Consider the following 15,657-nt stretch of genomic DNA (forward strand, 5'->3'; position numbering starts at 1 on the left):
CCATAGCAGCCTACACACTCCAATAAAGAGATGGGCATCAGCACGAGAAGGTAGAAATAGAAAATTCAAATGAAAGCGTAAGCACAGATTCCTGCAGTAACTTGTTTGCCTGCAACATTCACTTAAGAATGGGACTGGCAGAGTAGCAATACTCTTACGTTTGTGCCTCTTCAAGAAAACAAATGTAATGCCACTAGAATACTTCCAAAAGGAAATTCAAAAGTTCCTGCAAACACCTATAAAAAAAAATATAATCAATTCCACACAAATGTCTGTGAGGATGTGAAACCTGTACAAGACGGGCTTCATCAAAACGCTCACTTTGCCACATAAAATAGTCTCGCGATTCTATAGCACTTTCTGTAGGAAGTTAGAAGTTTGACCATTTATGTTGAAAATTAAAATTGAGACGGCCCTTGCTCTTACTTTTTTAAAAGACAGGGAAACTGGGGGGGGGGGGGGGGGCGGGTCTCACAGTGGCATCAACTTTTTTAATAGTTTAACTTGATTTACTGCTTGCCCTCAAATGTCATGTCACTGAATTTGCACAAGGGTTGGAATGGGGGAAAAAAACTATTTTTCAAAAAGCAACTGATTGAGGAAAGGCAGTATTTGGCAGGGACATAACCTGTCAGCCAAGCTCCAGGGATAGCCGGGATGAATGGAGGCAGCGGTGACTTCTGGCTGCCGACAGTGCTGCCAGTGCAACTGTGTGGCTACAGCAGAAACTTCTATTTTTTTTCACACCCCTCCCCAAATCAGTACCTCAGGCTGATGCCCTAGTCAGTCCATTTTGGTCGTGCCGCTGGGCTGGCGTAGGGGTATACTGAGAGTGGGCTGTCATTGGATAGATTCATAGATTGTTAGGGGCTGCAAGTGACCTTGTAGATTCGCGGGTCCAGCCCCTGATCATTGGCTCCAGCCCACAGCAAGGATAGCATTTGAAAAGGTGAAATAACTAAGATGTCAATGCTCGTCTTACTGGCATATGGAGGGAATAAGAAACATGGTACAAGGTGTAGGCTATGCTGGAGTTGTACAAAGCATGAGCAAAGAGAAATCAGTAGGAGGATTCAGGCCCCTCAAAGAAGAGAGGAAATAATCTAAATGATAGGTGAGAAAGTTAAAGTTAGTGGCAGCTTTTGGACAGATACGAAAGAGCTAGAATGTATTTGTAGGTAGCCTTTAAAAGACAAGAAAAGTTACAAAAGATTAATAGGTATTAAACTAGTAAGACAGATGATAAGTGACGCTTACCAAGGCTTCTGTCAGGTCTTCAAGTTGTGCTTCTTTGTCACATTTCAGTTTGGCTATTTCATCTACAGCACACGCAATGTAAACGCATTGCATTAATAAGATACACTTTTATCTACAATATTTATCGACAACTTTACCTTCACATTGTCGTCTTATGCTGTTTCAGGTCTAATTCAGTAAGGTGCTTAATTCTGAACAAATCGGTAGCCCTGCTAATTTTGTTAAAACTACTTGTGTTCAAATTTAAACATGTGCCCTTTTATTTTTACTTTTAAATGTCCTATATGAAAATGGATTAATGTTTTACAGCTGAGGATTCTTTTCTCTTATTTGGAGTAGAAAACAATCGCTGGACTAAATCCAGAATCATCTGTGCTACAGGTAAAATGACTTACGTGCTTAGTTAGACAAACACTACATAAAACTTCTATTATAAAAGTTACATTTATCATACATTTGATAAAATGTTATCCATTTGAATAAAAACTAGCCACTCATTTCAGTGATGTTCATAACCCCAATTACTTTTAACACAAACATATCTACGGTAAACTATGATCTGCAAAAAAGCTACTGCCTCAGAACTCTTATGCAAACATTCATCTGTACAAATCTGGAGTATACATATTCTCATGGCTTTCCTAACATAGTCCATTTCCTTTCCTCTATTCCATAAAACACTCAACTATTCAAATAAGCTGCAGGATTTACAGAACAATCCCATTCAACAAATAATGAATGCAAGCGCTCGATAAATGATTCATAAATAACCTTTATCTGGAAATATGGTTAGAATAAAACATGGAGCGATTCTGAATACATGTACCTAACAGTATGAAATAGTTAAAATCTTAAGGCCACCATTCTGAGTCCAGCTGAACTTTTTTGGCAAAGGACTTGGAAAACAGGAGATATGGTAGGTCTAAGCTCATCTTTCTACCCTGCCAATTTTAGAACTGGCTCTATGCAGGAATCAATATGAAGCTGCTACAGGATTCCCGCCCCCTCCCCCCTCCCCACACACACTTACCACATACAAACTACATCATGAACTCATATGTGAGAGGGTAGAGTGGATATCTTACGATAATCTCAGAGGGACAATGTTCATTTTACCTGCAACTAGCTCGTGCAAAACAATTATCTTCCTGTTTCTGCAAATCTTACCCAGTTCAGAAGATTTCTTATGGAGGTCTGAAGCAAGTATTTCTGACTCATCTTCAAGTTTTGTCAATCTGTTAAAAAGCAAACTTCAGCTTTCTGTCTCCTCAGTCACTCAGTCCTTTGACTGCTCATGACTACTTGCAACCGTTGAAAAGATGTGTCAAGGCAACCCACCCCAAAAAGTAATTTCCTAGCAAACTGTTACAAGATTTGAATAAATTACACAATTCACAGCTTGTAAAATCCTTGCCACTTATAGCTCTAATTCTAGTTTTACTGAAATTTATTTTGGTTACCAAAACGACTTTCTTCAGAAAAAATATTTGTTTTAAAGACCACAAAGGAAACATTACGCTGTATTATTAAGTAATAATATTGTTAAATAAAACTGTGTCCATGTTGCTAAATATACCTGCACTGGTATTATTGTACTTATATTCTAGCACAGTGTACAGCTCTTACCGGCGATCAGGGCCCAACTGTTGTATGCCCTATCCTAAAAAGCAAACACTTGAAACAGACCAGATCAAAGATGGTTGAAATCAAGAAAACTCATCCTTATTTTACGTATGTAGAACTGAAGTAGAGAGAATAAATGGTTCACTCAAGCCCACACAGTAAGCTTTGTGAACATCACTGGCAATCAAACTCAGTATACTGCCTTAACAACAGGATTAATCATGTCCTTTGATTTTTTTAAAAAAAGAACTGTTTTTCACCTATTTTGTTCTCTTTCCAGCAACTCTTTCAAGTTAGCAATAGCAATTTCAAATTCATCAACCACTGATGTATGCAGAGCCTTAGTTTCTGTAAGTTCTTCCATTTGTGCTTCTTTTTCTCCAGTGATTTGAGTTATTGTTTCCATTGCAGTCTGTAAATCAGTTTCTAAATTCTTCTGAGTAGTCTAAACAAAGTGTAAAAAAGTATTCTAAATTAAAAGTTTTGATAATTATTTATTATTCATTTAATCTATTTACATCTTTTAATTTGTTGGAAAAATTATAGAGTAAGTCATACCTCTGCTTTTTGCAAATAAACTTTAGCTTCTTCCAGTTCTCTCATCAAATTGTCTTGTCTGGTCTGTGATTCTTCTAACATTTCTTTTTGATGTTCTAAGTCATAATAGTTACAAATAAGATATACTCTTAATATTTACAAAATATGTACCAGACAGGTAGTTTTATAGCTGTACCATATGTAGAAATACTCTCTTCAAATATTTCCCTTGAACTATTGAGATAAATAGATTATTTAGAAGGAAGACATGAGCCAAGATTGTGACATCACTAGGAAAAGATTAAATGAGGGACATTTAATATTTATATTACTTATACAATTTAATTAAAGCATCCGTATCAGTCATATCATGTGATGCGTGTGATTTTGATAACTGCCCACAATTTTTTTCGTATCCATTCAGTCAGTAGGGCTTGAAATGTTTTAAATCCTAATTCTAAGAAAAATTATATGTATGTGTGTGTATATGTTTGGGTAACATAAGCCCTGTTAAAATCACTGAAAATGAAGCACACGTCTTAATGATGCATCATTAATATCTCAGGAGAATTAAGTCTTTTTTGGCCCTTTGCAAGTTTCAGATTCTTCCACTATCATGTCTTAAGCATGAAATGGTAGGTTACTACAAAAAGTAGTCCCAGTTCCAATTCCATTCCTCTGCCTTTTGCCCACCTGAAAGGATTTTATTACTTGCAAGTCGTAAAGTTGAATTATTCAGAGACAGAAAAATAAGTCTGGTAGAAATGAGAATGACAGAGCCATTCACTTCAAAGCTAGTGAATCGTTGTAGTAGTTAGTAATTAATGATCTGAAACAGATTCAAACAAGTGACCGAAGGCTTCTGCCCATAAAAACTGCATCATTTTTATTATACTGGTCCAGCTAAAGCAAGACAATCCTAATAATATGGGTTTTACAGTGGTATGAAGGTAAAATTTCTGATACATTATATCAGAAAAAGTCAAGTTTATACAGATGTAACTGAGTCCAGATAAAAGTTTATAATCCTTTCCTGTTTTTTTTAACCCACACCCCTAAGTGAAAACACTCTCAGATTTCTTACTTGATGTTTCTTCTAATGCAGTAATTTTATCGTTTGATTCCAGCAACTGAATGTTCATGTCTCGGATAATATTATCTTTTTCACCACTTTGAACAGTCAGAACTGTCACCTAAAGAAATGAAGAACTATTTCAGTACGTAGATAACAAGGTCTAGAAGAGACTACCAACTCTGTCCTATTTTAAATGTGTACATTATGCTCTGCATTAGCATTTGCATGTACAGATATAGAAAAACGGCTTTCATTCAAGTAAAAATAATGGAGCTTTAGAAAACGATCCACAAATGATGTTGCAGTTGGGAGTCAGCAGCTGTGTAATTCAAACTCAGAGTGCAAGTTCCAGCCAGATATAGGTAAAGAAACAAAGAGGGAAAATATAGAATCCAGTCAACTACCATGCAATTTGTTTTATTTCCTTCACTTACCCTCCCTACTGCTTATTACACTTGTAACCAGCTTTCAGCCTCACATACACATCTTATGCCAATCAGCAGGTCCAATCCTGACCTTTTAAACATTCAGAAAGAGATGTTTCTTCCCAATTACATGGCATCAGGGCCTTGCAAAGCTTCGTGTAGCGATTCAATTCGGAGGAGATTCGGCCCAATTCGGTGGCTGAATCTCCAAATCCAAATTGTATCGGGAGACAAATACAAAGGTCCAAATTGATTCAAAGCTCTCCGAAATCTTTGGAAAAGATTCGGAGATCTTTGATGATTCGGGCAGTCCCTGCCTGCTGCAGCGGGGAGCTGGAGCAGGACTCCAAGCTGCTAAGTAGGGGTTGGGGCAGGAGGAGCTGCAGGATTGGGAAAAGGACCATGGGGAGACTCCTGCCAGGCCCCAACCCGACTGCTCCCCCAGTGCCCCCTGGCACTTGCCTGCTCCCCCAGCCCTGCCCCCCCATGGCTGCCCCCCCCACCCCAGTTCCAGTTACTCTAAAAAAGCCCCGACTCACCGGGCGAGTGAGGTCACCCCCACTGACCACCACTGCCCCATGCTGCATGGGGGACTCTGTCGCGAGCCTCTCAACCACCCCCCATTCCCCCAGCCTCCCCCACCGCACCACGGCTGCCCCGTCGGCCCCAGCTCTGGCCCTTTAAAAAAAATAAATAAATAAAAACAACAACCCGAACCCCCCTCCTCCCTCCGCCCCCCCCCCCCCCAGGACTCACCAGCTCCTGCAGTGGCCCTGGGGCTTTGGGAGGCTCATGGAAGAGCCCCCCATGTGGCATGGGGCAGCAGGAGGAAGTGGAGATCACCTCCCCCACCGGGCAGCACCCAGTGAGTCTGGGGTTTTGGCAGGGGTTTCCTTAAAGAGCCAGGGCTGTGGCTGGGATGGGAGGGGGCCAGAGGGCTCATGCACTACCCCCCATGCAGCATGGGGCAATGGGAGGCAGCAGGGATGGCCCCCCGCCCAGCAGCACCTGGTGAGTCAGGGCTTTTTTTTTTTTTCAAAGTGCTGAGAGCTGGGGCGGGCAGGGGATGGGCCTGGGTGATCTGGACGAATTGAATCAGGACAGCGATTCGAATCACAGAAAAGGATCACTGTCCCCCGAACTGTCCAAATCCACATCCGTAGCAAATACTAGTCGCTTCCCACAGGCCTACTTGGTATCCTTGGGAAGAGTCTCCAGGATTCTTTCTAATCCTAATCCTACCATACCAAGTTCCCCCGTTAATATTTTGATCCAAACAATGCAAACTAACACATTTAAAGATCACTCTCAATAAACATTTTCATCATGTTTAAATAAATATTTTGCTTTTCATTTCCTCAAATTACCGAGTTCAAAATTCTTGCATCAGAGTATGACATTGCAAAAGATTACCCCAAATAAAATGGTATACATTTAAATTTACAATAATAATACAAACCTGCTTTTCCTTGATATGTATTTCCATATTGTATTTGTTTTCAAGCTTCTCTACTTTTTCCACCTCTTCCTTTACTTCAGAAAAAAAATGTAATTTAATATTTAAACTAAAATATAAAGAAATCAATTTAATTTTTAAATAAACGTAGGTTTTATGACTTTTTCAATATAGATTCATCACTGAAGTTATGTTTGAAGTTATAAGACATGATTTTTTTTAGTTTTCTTCACAAAATGACTCCAGTATTCCATAAAATGGGAAGTAAATGAGAACTCTATGTCAAGAACTAACGCAAAACTGGGCGCTTAACAGTGCAGACAAGCCATTAACACACCAAATCTTAGGCAGGTATAAATCAGATAGAAATCCCAATAAACAAACAGTGCCACTATGGGTTGTGCTGAAACTATTCATTCTTTATCAGGTACTAAATTAGAAGTAAAAAGAACAAAACCAATAAGCTCATAAATGTTATTTTCAATCTAGAAGCGAAAGGCTACAAACATGCTCCCCATAAAAATTTTAAAAAGCAATATTAGCATAACAGGGAGCCTGTTCCAATGACTTGGGACCAGCCAAGCTTGTATAGTTTTCGAGTCCAGATATGACAAGGAGTCAAATTATTCAAAGGCAGTGGCTCTTGTCCTTAGTAGACTTAAGGCAAACCTCAGTGGACTCGAGGTACCCCTCCAAAACGTTTGTGAATTGAGTTGTACTCAATTTCAAAAACTAATGTATATACTATAGTGCTTACCTCCTGGCAAGGGAGCCAGGCAGTGAGGGTGGGGGATCAGCCAAGTAGGGACAAGCCTGAGCCTCTGCTTATCTCTTTAAACTGTTTGGCACCCTTCAAAGGATCTGTCAAACCCAGGTTGTTCTAAAAAAACAGTGGGGGGGGTAGGTGGGCTGATGCAGCAGGCCCAGAAGTAGGGCTTAGGTGTTCCTCTTACATTGCGTCTTATCACAGCTTCGACACTAAAAGGAAAAGCCTTCAGGGAAGTGAAGGTAAGGGCGGGGGGGAAAAAATAAGTATTTTTTCTTTCAAATTAGATTTATACACTTAAAAAATAAAACTTTGCCTGGAACATCACTTGAGTGTGGCATTGAATGAATGACTCCTTCCTGGCAAGCTGGAAAGATATACTTTGAGTAAAGGGAAACTGAGGCTGCAGCAACCTGAAGCTAAAAAAGGAAAGCAATGCCAGGCATATGTGCCAACTTTTATTTTTGCTGGGGGGGGGGGGGGGGGGGGGGGGGGGGCGCTAAGACAATGGACATGTAGAAAGCTTTACGTATTTCAGGTGACAGCCCTCGTCCCGAGTGGGGCCAGGGCCCTCGGGTCCCCATGTACTCGGTGCCTTTGGTGCCAGGATGGAGAGGGTTGCCATTGCATTAAGACGGGAGCAAGGAAATATAAAGCCTGGACAAGTCTCCCCACACACTGTTTTACGTGCAAAGAGAGTACTGTAAAAATTAAGCAGAACGTACACTTAAAGCACACTTCCAATCTGGAATTCTCTGCTTTTACTTGAAGTTCTTCAAAAGCCAGGATCAACCCCTAAAACACAATAATAAATATTAATAAACTAATTTACGTAATGAAAAAGAATGTGCACAGTGGTTAAAATATGCACTATTCCAAATTGATGTTATTTTCAGAAATATAGTTTTAAATAGTTAAGACTGTAAAGAAATGTTACTTTATTTGAATTAATACTTTTAAAAGTCATTGCTAATTAAAAGAGGCTATTCAAGAAGTTCTATACTTAGATGGTAAGCTATTTTGAGGAGTTACATCTTTCTGCTATGTGTGTGTGTACAGGGATGACAGCTGCTACTTCCTTTTATACAATAGTGCAGCACAGGGGTGTAAAATGTACAGCCTGTAGGCCAGACCTGGCCCGCAGAGTCCCAACATCCGGCCAGCTTGCTGCCCCTGGGTTTGAGCTGACTCAAAGGCCACATGCCAGATGCAGTGCCCATTCCAGCTGGCCTGGGATTTACACTGCACATAATACCCATTCCAGCCATTCTAGCATCTGCACCACATGGAACCCATTCCATGTGCAATGTACCCACTGCCCCACTCTCCCTCCCCAGCAGGTCTGGGATATGTGGGTGCCACATGGAGCACAGGTTCCTGACTGGCTGAAGTGGGTGCCACTTGCAGCATACTCCCAAATTGGCTGGGGTGGGCACCATGGGCACTAGATCCAGCACTGTGGTGGAAGGGGGTCCATGTGACTGATGCAAGCCAAGGACCAGCTCCATGTCACTGGTGTAGTGGTTAGAGAGCATTTGCACAATATGGGAGACCCAGATTCAGTTCCCTCCTCTGTCTGAGCAGGCTCAAATACACATCTCTACCTCCCAAGGACAAAAAGGCTATGCTGGGTAATGGCACTTTCACCTCTCCTTAAAAAAAAAAGCCGTTCTACTTTGCAGAAAACCACTAAAGAACCTTTAGGCAAGAGAGAAAGAACAAGAGGGAAAAAAGTGGTTAGACCACTCACCTGGGAGTGAGGAGACCTTAGTTTCAAGTCTGTGCTCCAAAGACTATTGGTGTAAAATACATAAATATTCCTTGGCATAGAAGCTGGAACCCAAGTCTCCCAACATCCCAGGTGACTCTTCTAACCATGAGACTACAGAGGCATGGTTCCTCTCTCTGCCTCACTGAATCTTATTTGAATGTTTTCAGCAAATCAAACTACTAAATAAGAGTGCTTAAGATCACCCCCTCCCACTTCAGAATATCTCACCAGAGTCTATCATCTGGGGCCCTTCCAGGTTTGGTGGGAAAATTTAAAGCCCCCTTAAACAGAGGAGGAAACAGAACCCGAGTCTCCCACGTTCACTCTTACTACTAGACTGTCTCCTAAAAAGGTGGCGGCACCGCCACCACTCCTGTGTTTTAAAAAGAATTTGATCCTTTATAAAACACAAGGGGAAGTGGTCCTCGCTCCTACCTTGGGTAAATGCAAAAAGAGGTTGGACGAACACTTGTTTGGGGTCATGTGATCCCAGCATGTGCTCCTGCCAGTGGCGGGGGGTCAGACTAGATGATCTGTTCAGGTGCCTTCTGACCCCAAACTACTATGAAACTATAAAACTCTTGAGTTTTCTATAGAAAGGGTGGAGGTGTTTAACTCCAAGGGCGTACAGTGGGAAGTCCCAAGTGGACATCAGCACTTCCCTGCACCCTCATGTCAGGTACCTAAACCCTGAAGGGCTTAATGCACACTCCTCTCTTCATTCCTTTCTACTGGCTACCTTTGGCAGCTTCATGTTCAGCTGTCTGCTGTGAATCCTGTTCTGAGGCCCATAACTCTTCACATACACTGCATAGTGAGCTCAGCGTTGCACCATCTAAGTCTCTTTGCGAACAACAGCCCCTAAACCCTTGGTGCAGTGGTAATTGCCCATTTATCTATGACAGGGAATGTATTTTGTACTTCAGAAAATTTCAGCACATTCACATCAGCTCAAATCAGATATCCAAAGAAGAGTTTTGGAATCCTGTTATTATGATTTACCTCAATATTATTATTAAGTTCCATACAGAATTGTCTGGTTTCTTCTCTTTCATGCTCATCTGTCAATATAAAAATGTACTACATAAAATTTTAGTTTTAAAACATGCAAAAAATTACACAGATGCAATAAATGGGTACTACGTTCATGTAATAGTACATGTAAGTTGTTTCACACTAAAACAATGTCGAAATACTATTTACATTTGCTGGACTTCTCCGTGTATCGAGCACAAGTTTCCTTGAGTAGACTGCACAAATGCCTTGTAGCGCTGTTTCTGAAAAATGAATCAAACTGTATTATCTATATAATGTTACAGGGTTCACAGTACTTGGTAGGTACAAAAAAAGGACAAGATGTCTGCCTTGGAATGTTTATAATATATAATGTCTTTCTTAAATGTACTGTTAACAATTTTTTAAAACTATAAATCAAGAGAAGCATTTCCAATATGAACATCTCAATGCAACGTTATTTGCACTACTCACTCTTTCAGAAGATCCTTATTTTCACATATCTCATTTTCCAGTTTCGAACTCAGTTTTTCGTTTTCAAACTGATTTTATAAATAAAAGGGTACAGTCATTCAAAAATATAATTGATATTTTCAAAATTCACTGAAAATATACCTTCCCTGCACTATCAGTTTTACCTTTTTCTTTCTCTCTTGCACACTTTACTTTGTTGCTGTATTAGTAAACATTGAATGGCGGCTTACGATAGTAATTGTAAGGACAATAAAAACATCAAGTTTTGCTGTACTAGTTTCATAAATTATAAAGAAGCTTCATTTACATGAGTTAATTATTGCGTTCCTTTGTCTAGGCTAACTCTGATGGTTTTCAACACAAAGTTTAGTTGTTTATAAGAGGAAAATAGTTGTTTAAAAATAAAGATGGGATTTGCTTTTAACGTGAAAATATTGGGTACGTTAGACTGAGTCGCATGGGTTTTATGCAACACAAAAATTCTTTAATCCTAAATTACTTTGAAACAAAATTTTGCATTCATTTGGAAATTACTAATACTTAAAAATATATTCTAACATATACTGTAGAAGCACTTGCCTGTAACTCCTGAATGGCTTTACGTTGCGCTTCTATAATCTTTCTATTCTCTTGCAATTTTCTCTCCTTCTGCTTCAGTTCGGCTTCTACAGTCACTTTCCAACATTTGATCTTTTCAGCCTCTTTGTAGAGTTTAGAGTAAAGCTCATTCACAGTCTCTATATTCTACTGAAACAAGTTCCCCAAGTTTAATCTCAAAATCAATTTAATTATAAATGTTTTAAACACATATTTCTCTCTTACAATATTAATTTCAGGGGAAGTTTCCAGATGTTTACAGGCCAAATTCTAAATGGATATGTTTTACAACACCACTGACACCACTGTTTTCAAAGATCCACAGCATCCACTGAAAGCATTGTGTACACTAACCTTTATCATGAAATAAACAATGAAAACTGGCATCACTTTGCTACAATAATGGAAAATACCCTTCCATTCTCAGATTCTCTAACATAGCTGAATTAAATTCTTGCGCAGTGCTGTAGCAATGAAGCTTGGCACCCGGGGCAAAGCCCGCAGTGGCAGCCTGCCCTTGCCCCGCGCAGATTCAGGGGGCACACACCTCCCCATGCTTGCCCAAGAGTGTGCACAGCAGCAGGAGCCACTCTTCCCCCGTCCGTGCACTGAGCTGCTTGCGGCTCTGTCCCACACCCGACCCTGGCTGGGCAGAACCTGTTGCCACCTCTTCGCTTTGGTGCTCAGGGCAGCTGCCCGGCTCACCCTCCCCCCCCTTGCTATGGCACTGTTCTTGCATGTCATGTATGATTACACCAGGTGAAATGCCAGCCCCATTGAATTTAATATGAGTTTTGCTTTTAAATTCGACGGCACCAGGATTTCACCTATTAGGTTTTCCATAAAGATGCCTGTTCTCAGAATTCCATATACTGTGGTCATTCATCCATACTTGGGTGTTACACAGTGAAGTCAGTAAGGCTCTGAAGAAACATAGTCAAGAATTCCTACAATGTTTTTCTATAGCAGATGTGGCTTCTCCTGATGTCAGTCAGGCAGGCATTCTAAAGAAGACTTGTAGAGTGCTATACAGGAAACGGTAAAGCAGTGGTATTAAGCAGGTCATAGAATAGAGGGAAAGGACACCAGGTGACATTTTTGCACAAGTAATAAAAAAGCAAACAATTAAGTCGCATGTTTTCATTTTCTCTGGCTGCAGGAAATGAATACGGCATAGGTGCACTTTATTAACTGCTAAGACTTAAGAAACTCAGTCCAAAACCATGAGACCTGCAAGAAGTTTGTGTGATCTGGCTGTGTATATCCACATACCTGAAAATACACAGCAATACTGAGAGTCATGGTAGAGCACAATAACAGCAACATAAGAACAGGGAAAAATGGGATAAACCTACTATAACCCAGAATATTTCAGCAGTTCATACTAATAGTTTCATTAACACACAGTTTTTAAGCCAACATGGGCCACCAGGATCATCTAGTTCACTGATACCCATACCATGGCTCTTGAGCCACAGGTAACTCTTCAAGTTAACTCTTGCAATTCTTCCCAGAAAATACTGTTCAGTGTTACTTTTTTTTTTAAAAACTGCTCAAACTGCTTACCTTACTTCCTGCAGTCACGAATAATACAGAACATGCAACTATATGCTGTAGCTGTTTCTTTTGGGCTGGAGTGTTTATCACAATTCAGCTACGTTTGCATTGACTATTGTGATTGTTTGGCTTACGTGACTGCTGAGACATTCCAATTTGAGATGTAGTTAGTTATGTCAGTCTAAAGTCAAGCAGAAGGTAGGGTGGATTTGCACATTATAAACTAACCAAAGTATGGACACACACACGCACATTATATATATAAAAATAATATGGCACTCAGCCAGAGCCTTAAAAGATATCTGAACTAGGATTTACGTGAAATATGTGCCCTTTATGCCAAAACCAGGATCCTGAAAACCCTCATTCAGCCACTGCCTAATCCCTAGCAGCATGTAAAGTCCAGACACGCTTTACTTCCTTATAGGTTCCCCAAGTGATTAGAGGTACACCCAAAGTGCTCCAGTCTTGATAAAGCTGAAAGCTAAACTTTAATGCTGAGGATGACCCAGAATCTAGGCATTGCTGTGCTTATAACCCCTGAGGAGCTTGATGCAGGAGGCCTTCTCAAAGCACTCCTAACGCACACTGACACTACCAAGCCCACACAACATGCAGTGGTGACCATAACCTTATCTTAAAATACACATGTTAAAGAATCATAAGGTAAAATACAGAAACGCTTCTAGGAAGACAGACTGGAACTCAGCATGCCCCTGCCCAGACAAATCTCTTCTAAGCTACAGGATCATGCTCTGTCTTCTGCATCCATTCTCTCTCTGGCCCGATGAATCTTGAATATTTTTCTACCTTTGAACAGCTGAGAGTGCTCCCAACCGAAGCAGGACAACCTATAGTCTGGTGGTTACGGCACCTGCCTGGGAAGAGTCACAGAGAGCATCCCTTTCTTCAGTGTGTTTTACTGGCTAGCTCAGTGGAGGCCAACCTCTGGCAGGTGTGCCACAAAGTAAGCCTCACAGTCCACGACTGCCTCTCTGGTCCTCCTCCCCAGCCGGATCTGCTGTTCTGTTTTCTGTTTCCTGCCCTAGCTGCCACTGTGCTGCGTGCCTGCTCTGATTTTGTGCGTGTCCCCCACAGAGATTGCCAGGGCCACTTGTGTGGCGTGTACTCTTGGGTTAGCTCTAGGTCAGTGGTTCTCAGGCTTTTTAGAGTCAAGGCACTCCTAACAGATTCAAGGCACCCCTCAGAAATTGCCAGCTGTTCATTTTCACTTGATTTTTGAATACAGAAAGAATAATACAGCAATTCTGCTGTTGCAAAAAACCCAGAAAGACCATAACAGATCAGAATGTTTTCAACACTAGGGATGCATATTGGAAAACACCTAACAGTGCTAACATTGCATGGCCCTCCACAACGCACCTGAAAGGATCTTAAAGGCACCCTAGTCCTACAGTACCCTGGTTGAGAAGTACTGCTCTTTGTGGATGTGTACTGACTTAAGGTAGCTCTCTATTCAGCACACTGGAGATTTTTTAGCCTTTTCTGAGCCATACAGTTCTCCTCCTTTACTGTACAGGGCACTGAAGGGCCTAACCCAGGGATAAGGACTCCAGTCCAAAATGCAGACAACTTATTAAGGCACTGCCCAGCTTCTAGGCATCCAAGTCCTCTATTGCATCTATCACTGTTCTAACTTTCCTCTCTTAAAAATTTTACTCCTAATTTTAGGAATGATGTGAGGATAAATACATAAATGTTAGATACTAGATATACAGACTGCACGCTGACCTCTTCTTCTATCTTAGACCAAAGTTTTACCTTCTGTGAAACGGGATCTGGAAAATAAAACATATTTATGTTTTAAAACATAAAACAAAACGTGTCTGTGTCTGTGTATGTATTTTCTAAATACACATTTATAACGTAGTGTAAAAGGAACGAAGTTAGCGATGACAACATTTGCAAGTGTGTTTTAGAACTCATTTTAAGTGCATAACATCGGAAAATAGAGAGCATTTACCTGAACGTGTGACTTCATTTTGGCTCGGTGTTCGCAGCGTTACAAAAGGCGAACCAAAATCATCTTCCGTGCGCTTATTAAAACCCTATGCAAATGTAAACGGCGTGTTAGGGGCAGACTTGACGACTGGCCTTGGTATGACAGCCGGTGCTGGAAGAGGGCGAGCTCCCCTTCAAGTCTTGGTTTCTGCCCCCTAGAGCATTCTCCCAACACTCCTTTCACTGCCAAACCTCAGTTAGAAAGCATCTGGGGCTTTTTAAAGGAAATGTCATAAAAATCTGTTTTAGGGTTATAGGGAAATGGGGCTGCAAGGGCCCTCACCACATAGCGTCCCTGCTCAAGGCAGGATCATCTCACCGACTGGTAAAACGTGCACGGATATGGACCGGAGGTGCCTTCGCGTTATTTTGGTTGGGCACCTTGTGTCCATGTCGAGTCCGCCTGCGGGCCGACCCGGGCCGTGTGCTACACGTCGGCCGCGGGGGGTCGGGTGGGCGCTGGGAACGACTGTCTCCCCGGGACAGGTGAATCCCCGCTCCCCAGGGGGGGCCGCGCTGCCCGGGGACGGGAGCCCGGGCGCGGGGAGCGGAGCGGAGCAATCGGCGCGGCACGCCGTGCAGGGGCCGGCCCGTCGCTGCCTCGAGTGCTGTCGGCCCGTTCAAAGCCAGCACGCTCCCTGCCCTTCTCCGGCGGCACCCCGCCTTTCGGGGCCGGCCCGGGGGCGGGACAGCGCAACGCGCTCGCGGCCGGTACCGGCAGTTGGCTGGCGGGGCGCGCGCTGGCCTGCGGCCGCACCGCCGACACGTGCCCGCTGCCGGGCCGCGGCGGCAGGAACAGCTTGAAGGGCTTCTCCGTCCCCATGGCACGCGCCCCGCGCCCCCTCAGCTCCGCGCCCGCCAGCACAACGGGCCGTGCGCAAACGCGCCGGCAGCTCGCCCGCCGCCACCGGCACCAGCGCCGCTCGGGCCGTGCGCAGCGCCCGCACAAACGGGCCGTGCGCAGCGCGGGGAAACGGGCCGCGGCGGTGCACTGCGCACGTGTGCGGTACTGTACCGGTCACGTAACGCTGCGCTGGGCGTGAGTGCCGCTGGCCTGGGCACGTGACGCTGCACTGGTCACGT

General features: G+C 42.5%; 1 protein-coding gene across 1 annotated transcript in view; it reads right to left on the reverse strand.

The window, feature by feature from the left end:
• Positions 1-15,574, reverse strand: part of SYCP1 (synaptonemal complex protein 1) — a 35,493-nt gene extending 19,919 nt beyond the window's left edge. Inside the window, exons 1-14 of the mRNA XM_090025339.1 lie at positions 15,290-15,574; positions 14,537-14,621; positions 14,305-14,351; positions 10,978-11,142; positions 10,399-10,466; positions 10,114-10,187; positions 9,913-9,971; positions 7,865-7,934; positions 6,377-6,450; positions 4,502-4,610; positions 3,439-3,533; positions 3,141-3,325; positions 2,425-2,492; positions 1,258-1,319 (exon numbers count right to left, since the gene is read on the reverse strand). Coding sequence (XP_089881465.1) covers positions 1,258-1,319; positions 2,425-2,492; positions 3,141-3,325; positions 3,439-3,533; positions 4,502-4,610; positions 6,377-6,450; positions 7,865-7,934; positions 9,913-9,971; positions 10,114-10,187; positions 10,399-10,466; positions 10,978-11,142; positions 14,305-14,351; positions 14,537-14,621; positions 15,290-15,397 — 1,269 coding nt within the window. The 5' untranslated portion in view covers positions 15,398-15,574. The remainder of the gene's footprint in view (positions 1-1,257; positions 1,320-2,424; positions 2,493-3,140; positions 3,326-3,438; positions 3,534-4,501; positions 4,611-6,376; positions 6,451-7,864; positions 7,935-9,912; positions 9,972-10,113; positions 10,188-10,398; positions 10,467-10,977; positions 11,143-14,304; positions 14,352-14,536; positions 14,622-15,289) is intronic.
• Between the last annotated feature and the right edge of the window lie 83 nt (positions 15,575-15,657).

The sequence above is a fragment of the Crocodylus siamensis genome, chromosome 13 (genome assembly GCF_052110815.1).
Source record: "Crocodylus siamensis isolate JL-2025a chromosome 13, ASM5211081v1, whole genome shotgun sequence".
Taxonomy (NCBI): domain Eukaryota; kingdom Metazoa; phylum Chordata; order Crocodylia; family Crocodylidae; genus Crocodylus; species Crocodylus siamensis.